The sequence below is a fragment of the Artibeus jamaicensis genome, unplaced genomic scaffold (genome assembly GCF_021234435.1).
Source record: "Artibeus jamaicensis isolate MK-2021 breed Jamaican fruit bat unplaced genomic scaffold, CSHL_Jam_final contig_387, whole genome shotgun sequence".
In the NCBI taxonomy this organism is placed as follows: Eukaryota; Metazoa; Chordata; class Mammalia; order Chiroptera; family Phyllostomidae; genus Artibeus; species Artibeus jamaicensis.
The window spans coordinates 21,139,928-21,161,918 of NW_026521812.1; the positions used below are offsets into that span (position 1 = coordinate 21,139,928).

The following is a 21,991-nucleotide window of genomic DNA, read 5'->3' on the forward strand; positions in this document are numbered from 1 at the left end:
ATTTTCACTCAAATTTTCATTCTTATTTTTTATTTCTTTAAAGATATTAAATATACTTATTTTATATTCTATGATTTTAACTCTTTAAAAAAGATTTTTATTTACCTACTTACTTCTAGAGAGCAGGGGGAGGGAAATAGAGAAGGAGTGAAACATCAATGTGTGGTTGCCTCTCAGCACCCTGAACTGGGACCTGGCCTGCAACCCAGGCATGTGCCCTGACTGGGAATAAAACCAGTGATCCTTGGTATGCAGGCTGATACTCAGTCCACTGAGCCACTCTGGCCAGGACTAGCTTATTTTTTGTACAGATTTTTTAAGTTTATTTTTAGACAGAGGGGAAGGGAGGGACAAAGAGAGGGAGAGAACTTCAATGTGTGCCTGCCTTTTGCACACCCCTCACCAGGTCTCTGGCCCACAACTCAGGCATGTACCCTGACTGGAATCAAAGTAGCAACACTTTGTTCAAAGGCTGGCACTCAATCCACTTAGCCACACTAGCCAAGGCTATTCTATAATCTTAATATCTGAAATTTTTTGTGAGACCATGTCTAATTCACGGTACTTTATTTTCTTACATGTTTTGTGACTTGACAGAAAGCTCATGGTTCCTTGGTACATTACCTGTGGGAATTGCTGGAGGATTCAACTGAAGGGTGTCCATCCGGAGAGGATTTTATTTGCTTATCCAGGCTTTCTAGTGGTAGTACCAACCTAGGACCAATTTAATAAATTTTCAGCATGAAGTGTTTGGACCACACAGATATTGAAAACTGTGACAGGTTTGAGATGGTACCGGCTATTTAACCTTCCATCATTGCATGAATTTTGGCAGAAGACATGCTAGTCTTGGGTCAGAAACTAAGAGCCGGCCCTGGCTTGTGTGGCTCAATGGATTGAGCACAGGAACTCTTTGGCCTGAGAACCAAAGAGTCACTGGTTCGATTTCAAGTCAGGGCACATGCCTGGGTTGTGGGCCAGGTCCCCAGTGCAGGGGCATGTGAGAGACAACCACAAATTGAGGTTTCTCCCCCTCTCTTTCTCCCTTCCCTTCTGTCTAAAAATAAATAAACAAGTTAAAAAAAAAGAAATAGAAAAAGAAACTAAGAGTGGGTATTACTCAAAGCAATAGTGGTAGCCAGAGTATCAGCATTTGTGTTAGTTGCCCAAGCTCCAATTCCCACAGGACAACACAGAGTGGTCCAGGAGACATCTACACATGCGATGGGTAGTATTAAAGAAGAGGAAGCCTGGACCCACAGAACACGGATGTTTTAAAATGGGCAGTAAGCGTGCTTGCCTTTTTTCCTCCAGAGGTTGACACTACAGCTACCTTCCAGGACTGTACACGAATCTGTCCTTGTTCTCTTCCAACACTGCTCAGTATATAATCCATTGAAAATGTCGTCTGGGACAGGCAGTGGTGCCTCTGCTCACAAGATGTAGAAACTCGAGACTTTTGAGGAACTGTCTCTGAACAATGGGCAGATGGAATTGAGTAATGAATGCATGCTTGTGTTTGCAAATTATTACGGTAGCCTTTTCTCACTTCTGTCTAGAGTCAAGGTCAAGAAGGGTAAGTTTTCTTGCTGTCCTCTGGTGTAGGGCAGGTGTTTTGTTGTTGTTTGATGAGGGCGTAGCAGGGGTGTCCAACCTGAGGCCTGTGGGCCACATGTGGCCCAGGATGGCTATGAGTGTGGCCCCACAGAAAATCATTAATTCACTTAAAGCATTATGAGATTCTTTTGTGATTATGAATCACAATGTATTTAATGGTGGTCCAAGACAACTCTTCTCCTTCCATTGTGGCCCAGAGATGCCAAAAGGTTGGACAACTCTGGTAGACCTCTATATCGTGTGGCTGAGTTTCTCCTATCAGGTATCCTACCTTGGCTGGGGTCGTGGGTTTGTCCCCTGTTCCCTCACTCTTTAGGGACACTAGAACTCTAGTTCAAAGTCAGCAGAATTCAGAAGATACCCCCCATAAAAATTTACTTTTTTGCTTACTTACCTCTCCCAATTCTTTTCACTTGTTTTTGACCTATGAGTAATCCTTCACTTTTTGTTAGCTCAGAAGTTCATTTGAAGACATAAATGTTCTAGACAGAATTCATGTTCTAGACAGAATTACATTGTGTGTACGTGTGTGTGTGAGAGAGAGAGAGAGAGAGAGAGAGAGAGAGAGAGAGAGAGAGAAGGTTGTTCTGTGTCTCTAATCTCCCATAATGCCAGAGTGGCTGGAATGCAGGGGAGGCCTTCACAAAGGGAGCTTAGGAATAATGAGTCACCTGTGAGAATGCTGAACTCACCTAGAAGACTGGCATGTTTGGAAAAGGGTATACTTAACCATCATGATTAGGAGATGAATTTTTAAGTTAACTGGATTTTTCTCCCAGTTGACTAAAGAACTGCTGGCTTTGAAAGGAATATCTCTCCACATTAGGCTGCTATACATAGCAAGCAAGTCCTCAGGATTCCCTAAGTTATACATAGTCACTGTACACAGTTGCATTAGTTGATGATTCCATTGACAATTTTAGAAATGCTGCACATATTCAACTTCCTAGTTTAGTATTCAATTTCACAGTTTTGATATAGAGACTACCTGGATCACCAGAGTGTTAACACCTCTGAACATTCCCTGCTCAGTGCGGCCCATGATCAGCAGCATCAGCTCCACCACCTGGGTGCTGTCAGAAATGCTGACTCTGAGGCCCTTCCCCAGCCCTACTGAATCAGAATCTGCATTTGACAAGATACCCAGGTGGCTCCTCTGCTCATTAATGTTTGAGATGCCCTGCCCTGGAAAAATGCTTTGAAGAAGCTACTGTTGCTGTTGATGACTCTCGCGATAATACAATTTGGAGGCCATTTGGGACAAGATGTATGGATCCTGAGAATATTATGCTAAGTGAAATTAGTCAGATGGGAAAGGATAAAAACCATATGTCACTCAGATGTAAAATATAAAACCAAAAACCAAACCAACAAACACAAATGAATTAATGGAAACAGACAAAAGAATGAGGGTTACCAGAGGGAAGGGGTAGGAGGAGTACAAACTGCGCCAACTGGACTTTGGGTGGTAAGCATAGAGTGGAATTTATAGACACTGCATTATAATGCTGTACACCTGGAATTTATAATTTTATTAAACATTGTTACATTGATACATTTAATTTGGAATCAATTGGTGGGTAATAAAAATTGGAGCATAACACAATAGAGAAAGCATGGTTTTAAGATTCAGCACCTGAGGTCCATTCCTAAATAACTGCATGAGCTTCAGCAAATCGCTGAACATTTCTAAATGCTGGATCGTGTTTCACAAGATTGTTAAAGGAATGAAGAGAGATTGTGTAAAAAGGTGCCAGTGAAGGTGCCTGCAGCATGTGTGGATGAACAAGGGGCCATCTACTAAACCTGACGAGCTCAGAAGAGGCCTGCATGTGAGTGTGACAAACTCAGAGACTCAAACTAACCACATTGGGAGGGTCTTGCGACAGCCTCTTCCAGATAAGATTGGAATTTCCCTAGGTTGTGCCTCAAACCAGGCACACAACAGACAGAGAGACAGCATGCCAGCAACTGCAGGTACCCCATCATTATTAGGCCAACAGATTTTCACGATGACCCCAGTGTCAACTTACTCCTCAATATAATAGTAAAAATCTCCCTTGGGTGGAGATTTAACATGCTGATGAGACATGCATGTAAATCCTACTACACAGGCACCAAAGAGTCCCTGCCTCTAAACACTCAGACATCACTAGACGTCATCTTTCCTGCTTCAGCTTCTTCGAAACTGTTCCCCAGCTTTTGATAGGAGAGCAGCCCCTTCTTCCTTTCCCTTGAGGGTAACTCTTGGCAGGCATGAACTTTTCCATAAACCTCTTACCCAAGTAAAAGGCTTCGTTGGGAACTCTCTTGATTTCCATCTTGGCAGTTTCCAAAGAACTCCAGGTGCCAGTCTGAACATACAAATTTGAAGTCAAAGCATGTCATGGCGGGTTGTCACGTCCTGGGCCTTTATCTTCCTTGGAAAAGGTTTATGTTTACCCCAGAGGAGCCTGTTTTTATTTTTGCATGTGAGATAACATGGCCTCGGAATGTCACAGTAATCTTTTTCCACACCCCTCAGGGTACAGCCTGGAACCAGACTAGAGACCACAGAACCCCTCCCTGTTGTCTTGTTCCTCAAGCAGCATCTCTAGGTGTGGTAAATGTTTATTCGTGACTGTCCCGTACCCACCTGTGTAAAAGTGTGTGTCTATCTCACTACTTATCCAGTCTCAGAGATTTATTTCCCCTCTTTGCTTTCTTCAGACCCTTTAATCAACCACGAATGGATGTCTCCTTCTTTGATTCTAATGTATAAAATATTCAGAAGCTGCAAAACTGCCTTTTCCAAAGTGTTTACTCAATCTGTTGAGATTTTGCTTCTCGGTAATTTTCTCCAGTTTGGTTCAGATAAACTCATGAATATTTTCTGCAGGTTTGGACATGTCTTTTTTTTTTTTTTAAGAGTTTTTATGACCATTTATTTATCTTTAGAAGGGAAGAGAAGGAGAGAGGGAGAGAAATATCAATGTATGGTTTTCTCTCGTGCATGCCCTGCCGGGAACTGGCCTGCAACCCAAGCATGTGCCCTGACTGAGAATGGAACCTTGACCCTTTGGTTAGTAGGCCCACCCTCAGTCTACTGAGCTATACCAGCCAGGAGGACATTTCTTGTATCAACACATAGTAGGTATGTTGTAAATGTTAGCTGATTTTCATTCCTTTTTTATATATTTTTCAAATGGAAAAAAATTCATTTTTAGAGAGAGGGGAAGAGAGAAAGAGGGAAAGAGATAAAGATAGAGAGAAATATTGACTTGTTTTTTCACTTATTTATGCTTTCATTGATTGATTCTTGAATGAGCCCTGACAGGAGATAGAACCTGTATCCTTGGCATATCTGAATGATGCTCTAATCAACTGAGCTACACTACCAGGGACCCTTTTTTCCTGTTTTTTTTTTTTTTTTTTTAGGGTGGGGAGGATTTTATTTCTTTATTCTTAGAAGGAAGGGAAGGGAGAGAGAAAGAGAGGGAGAGAAACATCGGTGTGTAGTTGCCTTTCACATGGCCCCCACTGGAGACCTGGCCTGCAACCCAGGCATATGCTCTGACTGAGAATCTGAGCATTGACCCATTGCTTCACAGGCCCGTGTTGAAATCACTGAGCCACACCAGCCAGGGCCTTTTTTCATGTTTTGCTGAGAGATAACAGAGAATAACTTCTTCCTCTATCATTCAAATGTACAAAAACAGTGTTGTAAAAAATCTATGAGAAATGTCAGGTATTAAAACACTTAGCAGTTCATGAATAGGCAAGATATAAATTATAAGTTTCCATAAAGTATGAAATACAGTTTACAGTACAAGACACACACAAACTAGTTTCAATTAAAACAGCAGTGAAAATCATTGAAAGTTGAATACGAAAACACCTACCACACAGCCCATCACAGTAGGCACGTCTACAGTGTCACACTGACTTCCTGATCACCAAAGCAAAAAGGAATACTCAGTAAATTACATGAGAAAATATTCCAGAGACAGTTTCCTTAGAATTAAAGTACAAAAGGAATGTGTTATATGGGTTCTCGTCCAAGGAACATCAAACTACTTAATGGGATATATTTTAATGGTACAATTAGAAAACAGTTGTTAAGAAAATGTGACTTTTAAGGGGTCTTTATTTCTTTATGTTTGCAGACTAGATATAGATGAAATATAGGCTGATTTTTTTCTTCTCCCTTAATTACTAAAAACCAGCAGAGGCCAAAGGAAAGTCTCTTTATAAGTTTTCTAGAAATGGATTCTTTTAAATTCTTAGAAAATGAATTTACACAATCAGCAAGGGTCTGTCATCCAGAAAGACTCAGTCTTGAAGACCCTCACCATCAATAGCCAAGTTCTAAGGTTCTCCCTAGGTAGCTTGGTAAGAAGCTAGAGAAACTCCCCCACTAGCGGAAGAAGACGAAAGGAGACAAACACACAGCTGAGCGATTAGCAGCCAGCTAATAAATCACAAGGTCTCATCTTCCTAATCAAAGACACCCAGGAGAAGATGGTTTCCATCTCTGCTCCCTAATCAAAGACCAGGTAGCTTCAATCACCCTAGTGGGGAGATAGATAGAAAAGACAACTGATGCCAAATAAACCCAAGAATGGATGAAATCAAGGGAATACTGTATTTCACCATGTATAACACACTTTTTTGCCCAAATTTTTAAGGGAAAAATAAGGACGCACATTATACACGGGTATAACAATTGCACACCATGGCTATCATAAGGTCCATAACAATCCCGTGTGTAATGCATGAAAAACTGTGGCAAGATATGTTAAATAACAAAAAACCCTCTTTACACCAAGACAGGTGCAGCTGAACAGAGTGATGAAAACCCCACTATATGCTCATTTAGATTCATCAGCATATTAAAGGACACACCTGGAAAGCTGCTGCACATTGTGATTGAGACCCTCCCTAGAATTCCTGCCTGCACAAAACCGATAAACTCCCTGGAAAGGATAAAGTCAGCACCATTTGCTTATCAGGCCTATGACCTTTTTAAACATTTCTGCCATTTTACTCATCTGAGCTTATGTCTCCAGGACTGGAAATGACGGGAAAGCAGGAAGAGAACTCACCTCTCCCTACAGCCACAGGCAGGAGATAGCATTGAAACAAAGGGCAGCTGTGTTACAACACCCCCAACAGCCCTGGGGCCACACAAAAGCAACTCCCCCACCCTTTTTAAATCCAATTACAGTACAATGCCAGCCCGAGGCACTCACCACTCAATGCTGGTGTATCCATTCCATTCCCTCTCCTGTCTTGGAAAGTGAATACAAAGTTTATTCTCTACACTTTCTTCTCTTTGTGAGTTCTTTCACAGGTAGTGTCACCGGCCACCCTAACATTTTGATGGCCTGTATGGGGATATTCTCTATTTCTCCCCTTCCTCTGGCCTCCCAAGATTTGGGACTGGGGGAGCAGTGGGCAGCAAAAGCATGACCCGGGGTAAACCCCTCACTCTGTCTCTGTGGGGTTTGGAGGGAGGGTTCCGATCCTTCTCTGTCTCCCCAGACTCTGCAGACAGCCTGCCCTTCCTCCACCTCCACTGCCGGAGATTGGGACGTGTCTCTGAATCTCAAAGCGAAAACATACTATTGAGAATGATAGCTAGCCACTTGTCTCTTTGTCATAAAGCCCTGTACTGGTTTCTGCAGGGAGGGTCACCTCCAACCATCTCTCTGCTGGTTCAGTTTGCTCTTGGGGCCCAGGGACGCCTGGCTCTGCGGCAGACCGTCCTGTTTAGTCTGCCCTTAGGCTGGAGGACACCCAGCTCTGGCCCTAGCCCTCTAGGTGATTTCAGTTGGGGATAACCTTCTGAACCCTTCCCCATTTGGGGTAGCCAAGGGGGTGTAAGAAATGACTGGGAGCCAAAAAGGTCCAATTAAGGGCATTTATTTCAGGCTAGACACTGTGATGGGGCCGGGTGGGGGGGCTGATGAGAGCAGACTGCGGGCGCAAGGGAAAGGGAGAAGGGTTTTTAAGGGTGCGTAGCAGACCCCTGGGGAGGGTAGCAGACCCTGCTGATCTTCTCAGATGTCCTGGGTATAGGTGTTTGCAAGACAATGTCCACTGGTCAGAGATGTCTGATCTGGCAACGGAAAGTCTGGGAGATTTATGGGCCTTGTTTCTGGGGAAAGCTTGAGTGAGTGGGGACAAGCAGTGAGGAATCCACTAGTTTCCGGCAGGACACCGGCGGCTATCCCTCAGGTGCTTCTGATAATGTGTAATCCCATAGTCAGGAGTTGAGCCCTGTGACACCTACTTTCTTTGTTCCAGGAAGACAGTGGCTTAGGGGCTCCACCTCCCAGTACATTCTAAAGCCTTCCCTTTGTTCTTGTCCCTGAGATATCCTTCCCTTTTGAAATGGGCAATACTCAATCAACCCCACCAAACAACTCCCCACTGGGATGCAACTTGAATGCTTTGGGATTTACCAACCTCCAGCCCAAACGCTTGATTTTCTGTTGCAACAAGGCCTGGCCTCAATACAAACTGGGTGACCAGGAAGTCTGGCCCATGAACAGATCTCTTAACTGTAATGCTCTCCTGCAACTCAACCTTTACTGTTGCTGCCTGTATCCTGTACTTAGCTTTAGTTCTTGAGAGAAGACAATATTTTAACCTTTGGCGGAAATTCCAGGCATTTCAGGCCTCTTTTTTCTAAGTACGCCCTTTGGTTCAAATTTGCCTCACAAGTGTTTCCCTCCCTTGTTTGACCATTCCCTCTATATCTCTCACACCACCTCCCTCCCAAACTGTAAAACACTCTAAATTCTCCTCCTGGAGACCTGGGAGATGCTCATTCCTGGGAACAATTGGGCCTACCTCTCAATCTAGAGAAAAAAAGTGGCATTTTAAACTCAAGGCACTTTTCCGCCCCTTTGCCAGACTCTGTACCATCCTTCTTCCTACTTGTCGTCCCTGGACCTCTTCTCCTGCCCCCCTTCAGATGGGTTTTTCCAGGCCACCCCATTCGTGCCCTCTCTTTTGGGAACCCCCGAAGCCTGTGCCGCAGTTCCCTCTGGGTGAGGTTGCTGCATCAGAGGGCATTATTCGGGTCCAAGCCCCCTTCCCAGTCAGACCTCTCCCAAGTTCAGGTCAACCTCTGCAGGTTTCCCTCCCACTCCCCCCCACAAATCGGCTAAATTTACAAAGGGGTTTGATTATCCTACCCTCTTAGGTGACATCTGTTTACTGTTTTGTGATGGCGAATTTGTACTTGTCAATCCCCTTACTTTACTCAGACCCCCTTTGCTTCTGTCCACTGTCACCCTCCCTCAGAGCAAATGTCCATAGAAATGGTAGAGATTATTATCCAATGTGTGCTTTTAAATCAGAATCTGTTTTCTTCCAGCTAGGATATGTTATGGGACAACATATATTTTTACTAATCAAGTTGGCCCCATTCGCCTGGTAGGGTGAGACTTTCTGGAAACCAGTGATGCCCAAATATCGTTTTCCAGAGTATATTTAGAAGTAAGTAAACCAGCCACTGGACCAAATGGGAAAAGAATGACTTTAATGGAACCCCCCCACACCACACCCAGGAGACAACTAATCTGGAGACTGAACGTTTAGTAACCTCCTCTTCTTCATTATTAACTTCCATGAGAGCCTCAGGCACGGCTTAACAGGGTACCTGCTCTACTCAGAATGGCCCAAAACAGCCCAGAAACTTATAGGGAAGCCTCTAACACTTGTCTTGCTGTACAACTGTCTCTCCATAAATGGGGAACTGGTCCAGAATGCCTAAAAAGTCCCCTGTAGGTACACATACCAATTGGGAGGAATTTGACCCTGAGTCCTTCAGGAAAAAGCCTAGTCTTCTTTTGGAACAGGGCCAGGTGTTTCTGAAACCTTGCCCGGCAAGTTTTCAGAAATTGTAATCCGTTGTGGCTAAGTCTGAGTAGAAAGACCTTGGGGCAATAAGCCACTTAGGAGACACAGCATATCTTCCTTGTGGGGAGCTGCCTTTGCCCCCTTTAACTTTACTCTGGGTAGTCTCAAGTGGATGGTCAGTTAGCTATGATGTGTAAGATTACTCAAGGGAGGGACAACCTAAGACAGGCATGGTCATAAAGGGGCCCCCGGGGAAGGACTTGGGGAGCTATAGAAAAAGGAGTGATGGATCTTTGCCTCTGGGCTGTGACACAGCCTGAGTCCTCATTCTGTCTGCAAGAAATCTCCTAATCTCTTGGGTGCCTTTCTTTCCTCGACTATCTTAAGTCTGACACAATGACAGATCTTGGTGCTTTTCCTTTGAGAGATTATCCACCTTCCCCCCCTAGCAGCTGTCACTTTTTGGGCTGTTCAATTCCACCCTCTTCTCCTGGATGACCCATATTTAGACCCACAGGAGGAATAGCTCGAGGCCTATAGACCACCTAAAGTACTTACAGAAGAAGAAAACTTTGTCCATACTCCTCCAAACCAAAACCAGGCCAGGTCATAAAGAAAAATCTATTGTAAAACAAGAGAGAAATGAAAAGATAAAGTCAGGACCATTTGCTATTCCCTTTGCTATCATGGCATCATTTGCCTAGCAAGCCTATGACCTTGTTAAACATGACTGCCGTTTTATTCTTTTGTGTTTATGTCCCCAGGACTGGAAATTACTGGAAAGCAAAAACAGAACTAACTGCTCCCTACACAGGCAGGATATAGTACTGGAACAAACCGTATACTTACAACACCTGCAACAGCCATACAACAGTAACCCCCACCCTTTTTTAATCCAATTATAATGCAATAAAAGCTCAAAGCCCCTGGCTTTCAAGGTTGTTGTAGCTCTCCACACCATGACCCTTTCCTTTCTTGGAGAGTAAATAAAAACTTGATTCTCTACAACTTTGTTTCTTTACAAATTTTTTCACAGCCTATGTCACTGACCACCCTAACAACCCTCAAAATAAAAGACCTAGTGTGCATTCTCCCTTGAGCATGCCCATCTGCCCCCTTTCCTCAAGTGTGTACTTTTGTTTTTTCCTTAGCTGTAAGGGTTCCAGTGAGAACTGCAACCAGGGGAGCAGTGGCCAGTGGCAACTTGTCCCAGACTAAACCTGATTCTGTCTCCAAGGGCCCTCCTTTTGCCTCTGTGACTTCTCAGTCAGTAAAGCAAACCAGCTGTGGTTTATTTCTATTGCTACTGTCTTGCTTCCTCCATCCTAAGTCCTTCATTTGTCTCACTGTCCAGCCAAAGCAGCCCCACTTTGGATCACTCCTGTTGCTGTGATCTTGCTTCTTCCACCCTAAGCCCCTTTTTTGCCTCATTGTCCCAAGCTTTAATGAGCATATTTCAAAATTACCTGTACTCATATCTTGAAATCTTTCCTGCACAGAGTCAAGAACATTACAGGGGCTTATTTAAGAAAAAGTTTGCCAGATGAGAGCAGGATGTGGGGTATTGAGTGAATAGGTGACAGGATTAAGAAATACAAATAGGTAGTTACAGAATAGCCATGGGAATGTAAAGTATAGTATAGGGAATGGAGTACCCAAAGGGCTTATATGCATGACCCATGGACATGCACAAAGCTTTGGGGATGGCCTGAAGGAGTTCGGGGTGCTGGGTGGAAGGGGGCAAAGGGAAAAGTTGGGACAACCATAGTAGCAGAATAAAATAAAATACATACATACATACATGCATGCATGCATACATACATACATAAAGAACCCACACATTCCAAACATGTGTAGGAAGACACACCTTGGCTTGGTCCCTTCCAAGTGACACTTCAATTACAACTTGACCTGCTAACACTTCCGCATATCTGTTCCCCATAACCCCTTCAAAAAAGGCCATTAAGTCTGGATTAGGGCAACAGATTTGAGCGTTCTCTTTATCTCATTTGGGTGCCTCTCAACATAAACTCTTTATTTGTTGCATATTTGGTATTTTAGTAATTAGTCTTACTGCATGTTGGGCATATGAACTTAGGTTTGAATACACATATACTATTATTTATTTAACCAATATTTAAACCGTTTTTTTTTAATCTTAAGAACTATAGTGAACTTCCACCAAGATGGAGGCATAGGTGGAAGCACCGCACCTTCTCGCACAACCATGTTTAAAAACAACAAAGTTTTAGCAACAAAAACGCAGCCAAACCACAGAAAATTGAACTATATGGAAGTCTTACAACAACAAACCCTTCAGCCAAACTGATAAGAGGGGCAGAGCCAGCAGCAGAGCGGGGTCAGGCAGGAAAGATCCACGGGACTGACCTGGGTGTGCGACCCAGGCACGTCGGCAGCCGTGGGCGGCCCAGGTGTGGAGAAGCGGGTGGACCCACTGAGGGCTGACCACGGTCACACATTTGCGCGCAGATAACTGGTGAAGGAGCAAGCAGTGAGACGGACCACGCAGGCCCCAGCAGCAGGAACCACCATTGTCCCTCTCTGACCCCGCCCCCACATACAGCGTCACAAACCAGCGACCTGGGTGGCCGCGACCTGGTGAACACCTAAGGCTCAGCTCCTCATACCTAACAGGCACAAACAGATCAAAACATGGCTCAAGAACAACTCAGAACCCCAGAACCAATAAATCTAAGCAATGAAGAAATAGCCAAACTTTCAGATGCACAGTTCAAAACACTGGTGATCAGGATGCTCACAGAACTGGTTGATTTTAGTCACAAATTAGAGGAACATATGAAGGCTAAACTAATTGAAATGAAGGGAAATACACAGGAAACCAATAGAGATGGAAAGGAAACTGGGACTCAAATCAAAGGAGTGGACCAGAAGGAGAAAAAAATGACCAAACAGAAAAGGATAAAGAAACAAGAATTCAAAAAAATGAGGAGAGGCTTAGGAACCTCCAGGACATCTTTAAATGCTCCAACATCAGAAGTATAGGGGTACCAGAAGGGGAAGAGACAGAGAAAGTGGAAAACTTATTTGAACAAATAATAAAACAGAACTTCCCCAATCTGGCAAAGGAAATAGACTTCCAGGAAATCCAGGAAGCTCAGAGAGTCCCAAAGAAGTTGGACCCAAGGAGAAACACACCAAGGCACATCATCATTACATTAGCCAAGATTAAAATGAAGGAGAGAATCCTAGAAGCAGCAAGAGATAAGGGGACAGTCACCTACAAAGGAGTTCCTATCAGACTGTCAGCGGACTTCTCAAAAGAGACCTTACAGGCAAGAAGGGGATGGAAAGAGGTATTCCAAGTCATGAAATCCAAAGACCTACAACCAAGATTGCTCTATCCAGCAAAACTTTCATTTAGAATGGAAGGGCAGATAAAGTGCTTCTCAGATAAGATCAAATTCAAGGAGTTCATCACCACCAAGCCCTTATTATATGAAATGTTAAAGGGACTTATCTAAGAAAAAGAAGATAAAAATATGAACAGTAAAGGACAGCAAACTCAGTTAATTTAGAACCACATCTAAAACAAAAGCAAACTAAGAGGACAGCTAGATCAGGAGCAGAACCATAGAAATAAAGATCACATGGAGGGTTAGCAACAGGGGAGTGGGAGAAAGAGAAGGGGAGAGAGGGTACAGAAAATAAGTAGCATAGACAGTAGGTAGAAAATAGATAGGGGGAGGACAAGAATAGTATGGGAAATACAGAATCTAAAGAACTTGAGACACATGGTCATAAACTAAAGGGGGGGTAATGGTGGGGGTGGGGGGTAGGGTGGAGAGGAATGAAGGGGGGAATAGAACAACTGTAATGGCATAATCAATAAAATATATTTAAAAAAAGAACTATAGTTATGGTCATTTTTTTTATATAGCTCTTTGCACTCTTGTCTGATTGAGAATTCTCAAAAGTGGAATTGTTATGTCAAAGAGGATATATATTTAAACTTAAAAATTTATATTGCCAGACTGCATTCGAGAAAGATATCAATTTACTTTCCCACTCAAAATGTATAATGTTGTCTAACTTCTTTGTCTTTAATTAAAATGAAGCAGCAATCATTAATAATTTTCAATCAAAGAGGTGAAAAACGATTCAGGAATTATTTTGGGTTATGCTCTCAAAAGGAAGGGAGTGAGGGAAGTAGGATGGGTTAGGGGAAAACATCAGTTGAGGTTGTGGTTTCAGCTGGAGACTAGCTACAGCCACACCTCAAGGGGAATATGACTTTCACCACAAATGCACTGCCTTGAGGCAAGAGGGCCAAGTTTTTGTGCCATAATATCAGTTGGTCATTGGTTGTGAGCTGCCTGTGGGAGGGGTCAAATATCTTCTTGGGTGAAGCAATTTTTGTCAAGGGCAATTCTCTAGACTCTAGAGAAAGGACAGTTTTGAACTTTTAGCCACCCATATTCACAGCAGCTCTGGGATTGGTTACCTTGGGAAATATTGGTGGGTCTAGGGACTTGAGTAGTGTTCCCACAAATTCATGTTTATCTAGAATCTCAGAATGCATCCTTATTTGAAATTCAGGTCTTTGTAGATATAATTAGCTAAGATGACATAATGATAGGAGACTTAAGAGTTGAAAAGTAATAGCTAATAAGCTTAGTAATCAATGCATATAAACGCTTTTATTCCAAGAACTAAAGGTATGACCCATCCTGACTCCAGGAGACCATAAGCAGTCCCACCTTTGTTCCTCAGAGGTACTACAAGCAACTCAAGATGGTATTTGAACCATTGTTCTCCAGGGTGAGATGACCACCACCTAGGACACAGCTAAAGACCACCTGGGCACAGCTTAAGACCACCACCCAGGACAAGAATGCTGAAATCGTCATCTTTTAATCCAGTTAACTTTTTCCTGAATTTCAAAACCCCTCACCACACCTTGTTTAGTCCCTGCTGTAAAAACCTTGGCTTGGGGACTTCCGCCCAGATGGAGGCATAGGTGGAGACGCCATGCTTTCTCACACAACCAAGTTTAGAGACAACTAAATATTAGCAACAGAAAACACAGCCAGAACACAGAAAATTGAACTTTTCAGAAGTCTGATAACAACAAATTCTTCAGCCTGACCGGTAAGAGTAGTGAAACCAGCAGCTCGCAGAGCAGGGTTGCACAGGAAAACTTGGTCAGAAGGACTCAGGCACGCGGAATCCAGGTGCAGGGTTGGACCTAGTGAACGACACAGCGAACGACCGCGGGGAAATAGCAAGGGAGCAGGGCTGCAGGTTGACTGTGGTCGCACATTCGTGCACGGATAAAGCGAGGGAGTGGGCGATTAGTCGAGATCCAGCAGGCCCCCCAGTGGCAGCAGAGGGCGCCGCCATTTCCCTGCTCTGACCCCGCCTCCACATACAGCGTCATAACCCAGCGACTCTGAGTGGCCCGGCCCTGCTGAACCACCTAAAGCTCTGCTCCTCACCCAGCTGCAAGAAACAGCAGAGGGAACCGCCATTTCCCCGCTCTGACCATGCCCCCACATACAGCGTCACAACCCAGAGACCTGGGAGTCCAGGGCTCTGCTCCTCAAACTTAAAGGGCACAAACAGACCAAAAATGGCTCAAGAAGATTTCAAAGCCCCAGAGCCTATAAACCTAAGCAATGAAGAAATAGCAAAACTCTCAGACGCAGTTTAAAACACTGGTGATCAGGATCCTCACAGATCTGGTTGATTATAGCCACAAATTAGAGAAACATATGAAGGCGAAACTAATTGAAATGAATGGAATTGCACAGGAAACCAATAGCGATGAAAAGGAAACTGGGACTCAAATCAATGGAGTGGACCAGAAGAAAGCAAATAATGGCCAAACAGAAAAGAGTGAAGAAGCAAGAATTCAAAGAAATGAGGAGAGTCTTAGGAACCTCCAGGACATCTCTAAACGCTCCAACATCAGAAGTATAGGGGTACCAGAAGGGGGAAAGGAACAGCCACCAATGAAAAACTTATTTGAACAAATAATAAAGGAGAATTTCCTCAATCTGGCAAAGGAAATAGACTTTCAGGAAATCCAGGAAGCTCAGAGAGTCCCAAAGAAGTTGGACCCAAGGAGAAACACACCAAGGCACATCATCATTACATTAGCCAAGATTAAAATGAAGGAGAGAATCCTAGAAGCAGCAAGAGATAAGGGGACAGTCACCTACAAAGGAGTTCCTATCAGACTGTCAGCGGACTTCTCAAAAGAGACCTTACAGGCAAGAAGGGGATGGAAAGAAGTATTCCAAATCATGAAATCCAAAGACCTACAACCAAGATTGCTCTATCCAGCAAAGCTTTCATTTAGAATGGAAGGGCACATAAAGTGCTTCTCAGATAAGATCAAATTCAAGGAGTTCATCACCACCAAGCCCTTATTATATGAAATGTTAAAGGGACTTATCTAAGAAAAAGAAGATAAAAATATGAACAGTAAAGGACAGCAAACTCAGTTAATTAAGAACCACATCTAAAACAAAAGCAAACTAAGAGGACAGCTAGATCAGGAGTGGAAACATAGAAAGGAAGATCTCAAGGAGGGTTAGCAACAGGGGAGTGGGAGAAGGAGAAGGGGGGAGAAGGTACAGAAAATAAGTAGCATAGACAGTAGATAGAAAATAGATGGGGGGCAAGAATAGTATGGGAAATATAGAATCTAAAGAACTTGAGACACAGGGTCATAAACTAAAGGGGGGGTAATGGTGGGGATGGGGGGTAGGGTGGAAGGGAATGAAGGGGGAGAATTGAACAACTGTAATGGCATAATCAATCAATAAATTAAAAAAAAAAACCAAAAAACAAACCTTGGCCTGGAAAGAAAAGACAAGATGGTCTGTTAAGGTATGAACCCACCATCTTCTCAGATTGCCAGCCATCTGAGTAAAAGGCCCATAAAGATTCAGGCCCTGTCTCTGCTTATTGGGTTTGGTAATGACAGGCAGCCTGAACTCTAGTGTCTTTTCCAGTTTCAATACTACCCTAAAATATGGCACCTTAAATATTTTAAGCTAAAAGAGTTTGAGAAAACAGCAGAAGTGGGAAGGTCACTCTGACACCTCCCCCAAGTTTCCCTGAAATAGATCATAAAACTCTTGTGTGAGGTGCCCTCTTATATCTGGAGGAAAGAAACATCCTTATGTCTATAGACAAAGAGATGCTGATAAGAATATGAACAAACAGGACTTGCTAAGTTTTTCTTAGTTTACTACACTTACCTTTTACTCTTTAACATCATATTTCTCCACAACTGTCCACTGTTCATGAAAGGTAGCATAAAAATACTCACATCTGTTTCTAGAGGTCATCATTTCCTTAGGAAGTTCTCCCATACTGTATAAAAGAAATTTTCACATCTAGCTAGGGACCTCCTGAGAGGGTCAAGGACAACTTTTTCCTCCCCTACAACATTATACTCGAGTAGAATAGGCCCTGAATCTATTAACTATATTCTTATAAGAAGAGTAGAACATACAGAGATATACACAGAGGAGAAGCCTACATGGAGATGGAGGCAGAGATTGGAGTTATGCTGCCACAAGCCAAGAAATGCCTGGGGCCAGCAGAAGCTGGAAGAACCATCTATGAGAACACGGCTGTATTGATAATCTTGATTTCAAACTTTGAGCCTCCAGAACTGTGAGAGAAAAAAAGTTCTGTTATTTTAAGACACCCAGTGAGAAGACCAAACTATGAACAGTAAAATGACAATAAAAACATACCTATCAACAACTGAATCTAAAAAACAAATTAAGTAAACAAGAAGAACAGAGACAGAATCATAGATATGGAGTTTTGATGGTTGCCAGATGGGAGAGGTTATAAGAGAATGGGTGAAGAGATGAGGGGGTCAGGAAGAACAAATAGGTAGTTACAGAATAGCCATGGGGATGTAAAGTACAGTATAGGAAATAGAGTAGCCAAAGTGCTTACATGCATGACCCATGGACGTGAACAGTGGTGTGTGTTGGGGGGGCAGTGCTAGGCAGAGAGAGGCAAAGGGGGAAAAATTGGGACAACTCTAGTAGCATAATCAATAAAACATAATTTGAAAAAGGCATCCAGTGAGAGAACAAACTTCTGTTGTTCTAGGACACCCAGTATACAGTGTTTTGTTATAGCAGCTCTAGAGAATTTATCAAGTGGGACACTAGCTATTTACCACAGCAGTTCTTAAAGTATGGTCCACGGGTTCCTGGGAATTGCTAACACCTTTTTGGGAGTCCACAAAGCTTAAAACCCCTTTTATAATAATATTAAGACATTATTTGCTGCCTCCCTTTTTTACTGCATCAATATTTGCACCAATGGTGCAAAAGAAATCAATGGTGGGTAAAATCATTGGCACCTCAACGTGTATGAGACAGTGGCACCAACTGTACTGGTAGTCGTTGTATTCTTCACTGCCACACACTCAAAGTAAGCAAGATGCCAGTTACACATAGGAATGTCCTAAAAGAAGCAGGAAAATTATTGGATTTATTAAATCTTGACCTTGGAGGACATATCTTTTTAGTGTTCTGTGGGACAAGATGGAAAGTACACATAAAGCACTTCTGCATACTGAAGCAAATGGCAGTCTTAAGGAAAAGCACTGTGTAATCACTGGAATTTTGAGCTGTACTAGCTACTTTTACTGACCTGTATTCTCATAATGCAGATATAAAGATTTACAAACATGTAAAACAGTGACATTCTTTTCACTAATTTGTTTTGGAGAATAGTTATTTTTAAATGTAAATATGCTAACATAGTTCATTATTGTTATTTTTGAATAATTTCTATTTCTATGTCTAATTCTATTTCTAATATACTGTCTGGGAAGAAAGACATAAACATGATATGCATAAGGTGAGGAAAGAGTAAGAAAATCTTACAGAATGTTATGAATCATGGACGAAGGCCACCCACCCAACCTAGTCTGGGGAGGCAAGAGAAAACTTCCTAGAGAGATGATCTTGAGCTGAGGCTTAAACCATGGGGAAACAGCTTGGTAATCCTCTTCAATAAACTTTCCCGATCTAAATTAGGTTGTGGTAAATGTTACCTTCATATTCAAATTTGACTTCCACATAGCTTATGAAGTGGTTATAACTAAGGGCATAAGTATTAGAAAAATAGTTACGATTTTGCTGACTACTTCTATCATGTATGCATCAAACACGATATGCAAGATTTGCAGCTCAGTCTTCTTCATGACTAACCCATTGGAAGCTGGGCACACCTGCCTTACCTTTTGGTGTGAACAAATTATTGAAACCATCATTTTTTTTTCTTTCATCGTGATTCTCTACCTGTGTCAAATTAACTCAGTTTTTTAGTGTTTAGATGAAACTTTTCAAATACCTTACTGGCATGTGATTAGGCCTTATTAATTTTTGTGTGATATCATTTATTTGATTTTTGCTTAAAACCTAGGGCAGGTTGCATTCTGGTGTCAAGAAACAATTACTGGTATATTGGGGCTAAGAAATTTAAAGAATGTAAGAATGACTGGCAAACTGCTATTTGTGAACTTTTAATTTCGCTATATTGTCCTCAAACATAGTTATCTCTCACATTGATGTTTCTCTTTCTTTCCAAAAAAAAAAATCAAGAAACATATCCTCTGGTGAGGATAAACATTAAAAAAAAATTAATCATGTGGAGATCCAAGATGGTAGCAGAGGAGGTAGAAACTATGTCTATCCTCTCCCAGAACAAAACTGGAATTGCTACTACATTATACAACAATCAACCTGAAAAACCAACTGAAGACTGTCTGAACAGAGGTCTTATAACTAAGGATTTACATAAGAAGCCACATTGAGACTGGTGAAAATTGCAGAGATATGAAAATGACTGGCCCCGCACCTACATGTGGTGTTTGGGGAATCTAGAGGGATATCTTAGCTACAAAGATTCCCACTGAGGAGTGAGGGGTCTCACTTCCACGATGATCTCCCTCACCCAGAGCACCAGAGCCAGGAAGAGGAACCCATGTAACACATGGCTGGGAAATATAGTGGGGATGCCCCATCCACCAGAGAGATGTGAGTCTCCTAGAAACCCAGGGGTACTTTTAAAGGGTCAGCACACAAAATCCCATTCACTGCTACTCACCCTGGGCTGCAGGAGAAAAAGTAGCTCAGAGCTGACTGAAGTTGTAGAGACATTGGGTTTTGTGGATTTGGGGAGACCCCTGGATGAACAGCCGAGAAAGTCCCTATGCTAAGTTCATTTCCCACAATGCCCACAGATACCATCTTTCCTGGGTCAAACACGTCTCTTCATGGGACACCAGCCTAGGGAAATGCATTAGTCACCACCTTCCCTGTGGTCTGTCCTGCTTAGCTCATGCGTTGTGGAGGAGTCAGTTGGCTGTGGCCAACATGGACCCCAATGCAGACTTTCTTAGCTCTCCAGCAGATCTGAGCAGACTCAGGATATGGCAGAGAGAGACTGAGTTGTAAAGCTATAGGGAAAGGGTCATTTTTCCCTTGCATGCCCAAATAGTGCCACCATTCCTGTGTAGCACACCCTGTCCACGTGGGCAAATCTTGGCCTGTTTTAGCCTGATTAATTATATTGGCTTCACCATGACAACTCCCTGAGACTCTGCCTAACCACAAAGTCTGGTCTGAAGGTCCCAGGCAGGTGGCAGCTGGCATTGGTGTACACTGAGACTTTTGCAGAGTGGCCTCAGACCTAGCACTGGCATCCAGTTTGAAACACTTAGAGGCATTCGGTAGGCAGAGGCAGATCTTGGGGTAACTTCGGCCTTTTGCTGACCCGACCCTGGGCTCATTGTGCCTTGGCATGCAGCTTGGATCTACCCATGTGCACCCAGCCCCGTGAGGCAGCCACAAACTGTGGATTGCAGTTCCAAACAGGTAGCCAGGGCAGTCACAGGCAGCATCTGACATTAACCTGTCCAAAACATCCAATGGCAGATTTCAGACCACGTCAGAGCATGATCTAATTGGTAACACAAGTGACACCCAAAGGGAGATCTCAACAGGCACCACACACTGCTGTGGTGAATTCTGCTTCATGGGGCCATTCCCTATATAGCTGCTCATGCAATGTAGTTGGGAGTCCATCCTCATAGTCAGCCAGTCAGAGGAGCAAACCAACCCACAGATGAGGCAACACTAATTAAAACTCAAGTATAACAGGAGAGCCCACATAACCATGTGGGAGACATAGCAGATCTACCTAATACACAGATACAAATACAGAGAGGCAACCAAAATAAAAAGACAAGGAAATACACCCCAAACAAAATGGAGGTAATCTACCAGATAAAAGTTCAAACAATGGTTATAAGGATGCTCAAAAAGCTTAGGGGAAGAATGGTGAACTTGGCAAGAACCTCTACAAAGAGATAGCAATTATAAGAGATGACATACAGATAATAAAAAATAACCAGTCAGAAATGAAGAACATAATATGTGAAATGAAGAATAAACTAGAAGAAATCAATAGCAGATTAAATGAAGCAGAGTACTGAATCAGCAATTTGGAAGACAAGGTATCAGAAAAGACCCAATTAGAGCAGAAAAGAAATGTAAAAAATGAGGCTAGTGTCACTTCTATAGCACACATACTAAAATTGGAATGCTACAGAGAAAATGAGCCTTAGCCCCCATGCAAAGATGACATGCAAATTCTGAAGTGTTCCATATTTTTTTATGCCTTGGACATTGTGGCTCAGATGGTTGGAGCATTGTCCCATAAACCGAAGGGTTGAGGGTTGAATTCCCAGTCATGGCACATGCCTTGATTGTGGGCTCAGTGCCCAGTAGAGGCGCATGCAAGAGGCAATTGATATTTTGCTCTCACATCAATGTTTCTCTCCCTCCCTCTACTCTCCCTCCACCTCTCTCTCTAAAATCAATAAGCATGTCCTTGGGTACATATTTAAAAAATTAAAAATTTGAAATGAGGATAATTTATGGGACCTCTGGGACAACATCAAGCTTAACAACATTTGCCTCATTGGAGAATCAGAAAGAGAAAAGACAGATCAAGGGATTGAGAACATATTTGAAGAAATATTGACTGAAAACTTCCTTATACTTGTCAAAGAAAAAGACGCACAAGTTCAGGAAGTGTAGAGAGTCCTAAAGAAGATAAACCCAAATAGGCCCACACCAATACATTTCATAATTAAAATGACAAGGTTAAAAACTGGAAATTTAAAGCAGCAAGAGAAAAACAGTTTCCTACAAGGCAGCTCCCATAAGACTGTCAGTTGATTTCTCGATAGAAACCTTTCAGGCCATAAGGGACAGGCACAAAACAGTCAAAGAGATAAAAAGCAAGGACCTATAGCTAAGACTAGAGTACTCAGCAAGGCTATCATTTGAAACTGAAGTAGAAATAAAGAGCTTCCCAGACTAAAAAAACCCCCCAAAACTAAAGTAGTTCTCACCATCACACAAGAAATGTTATAGAAACTTCTTGATGAAGAAGAAAAGAAGAAACATAATTGTAAGAAATAAAATAT

General features: G+C 42.7%; 1 protein-coding gene and 1 non-coding gene across 2 annotated transcripts in view; one reads left to right on the top strand and one right to left on the bottom strand.

The window, feature by feature from the left end:
• LOC119059390 (protein farnesyltransferase/geranylgeranyltransferase type-1 subunit alpha-like) overlaps positions 1 to 14,850 on the bottom strand; it is a 34,030-nt gene extending 19,180 nt beyond the window's left edge. Inside the window, exon 1 of the mRNA XM_053664886.1 lies at positions 14,769 to 14,850. Within this exon, the coding sequence (XP_053520861.1) occupies positions 14,769 to 14,850 (82 nt within the window). The remainder of the gene's footprint in view (positions 1 to 14,768) is intronic.
• Positions 14,851 to 21,065: 6,215 nt separating this feature from the next.
• On the top strand, positions 21,066 to 21,171 carry LOC119059450 (U6 spliceosomal RNA). The gene has a single exon (XR_005084413.2). It is a non-coding gene; the product is annotated as a U6 spliceosomal RNA (small nuclear RNA).
• Positions 21,172 to 21,991: the final 820 nt, after the last annotated feature.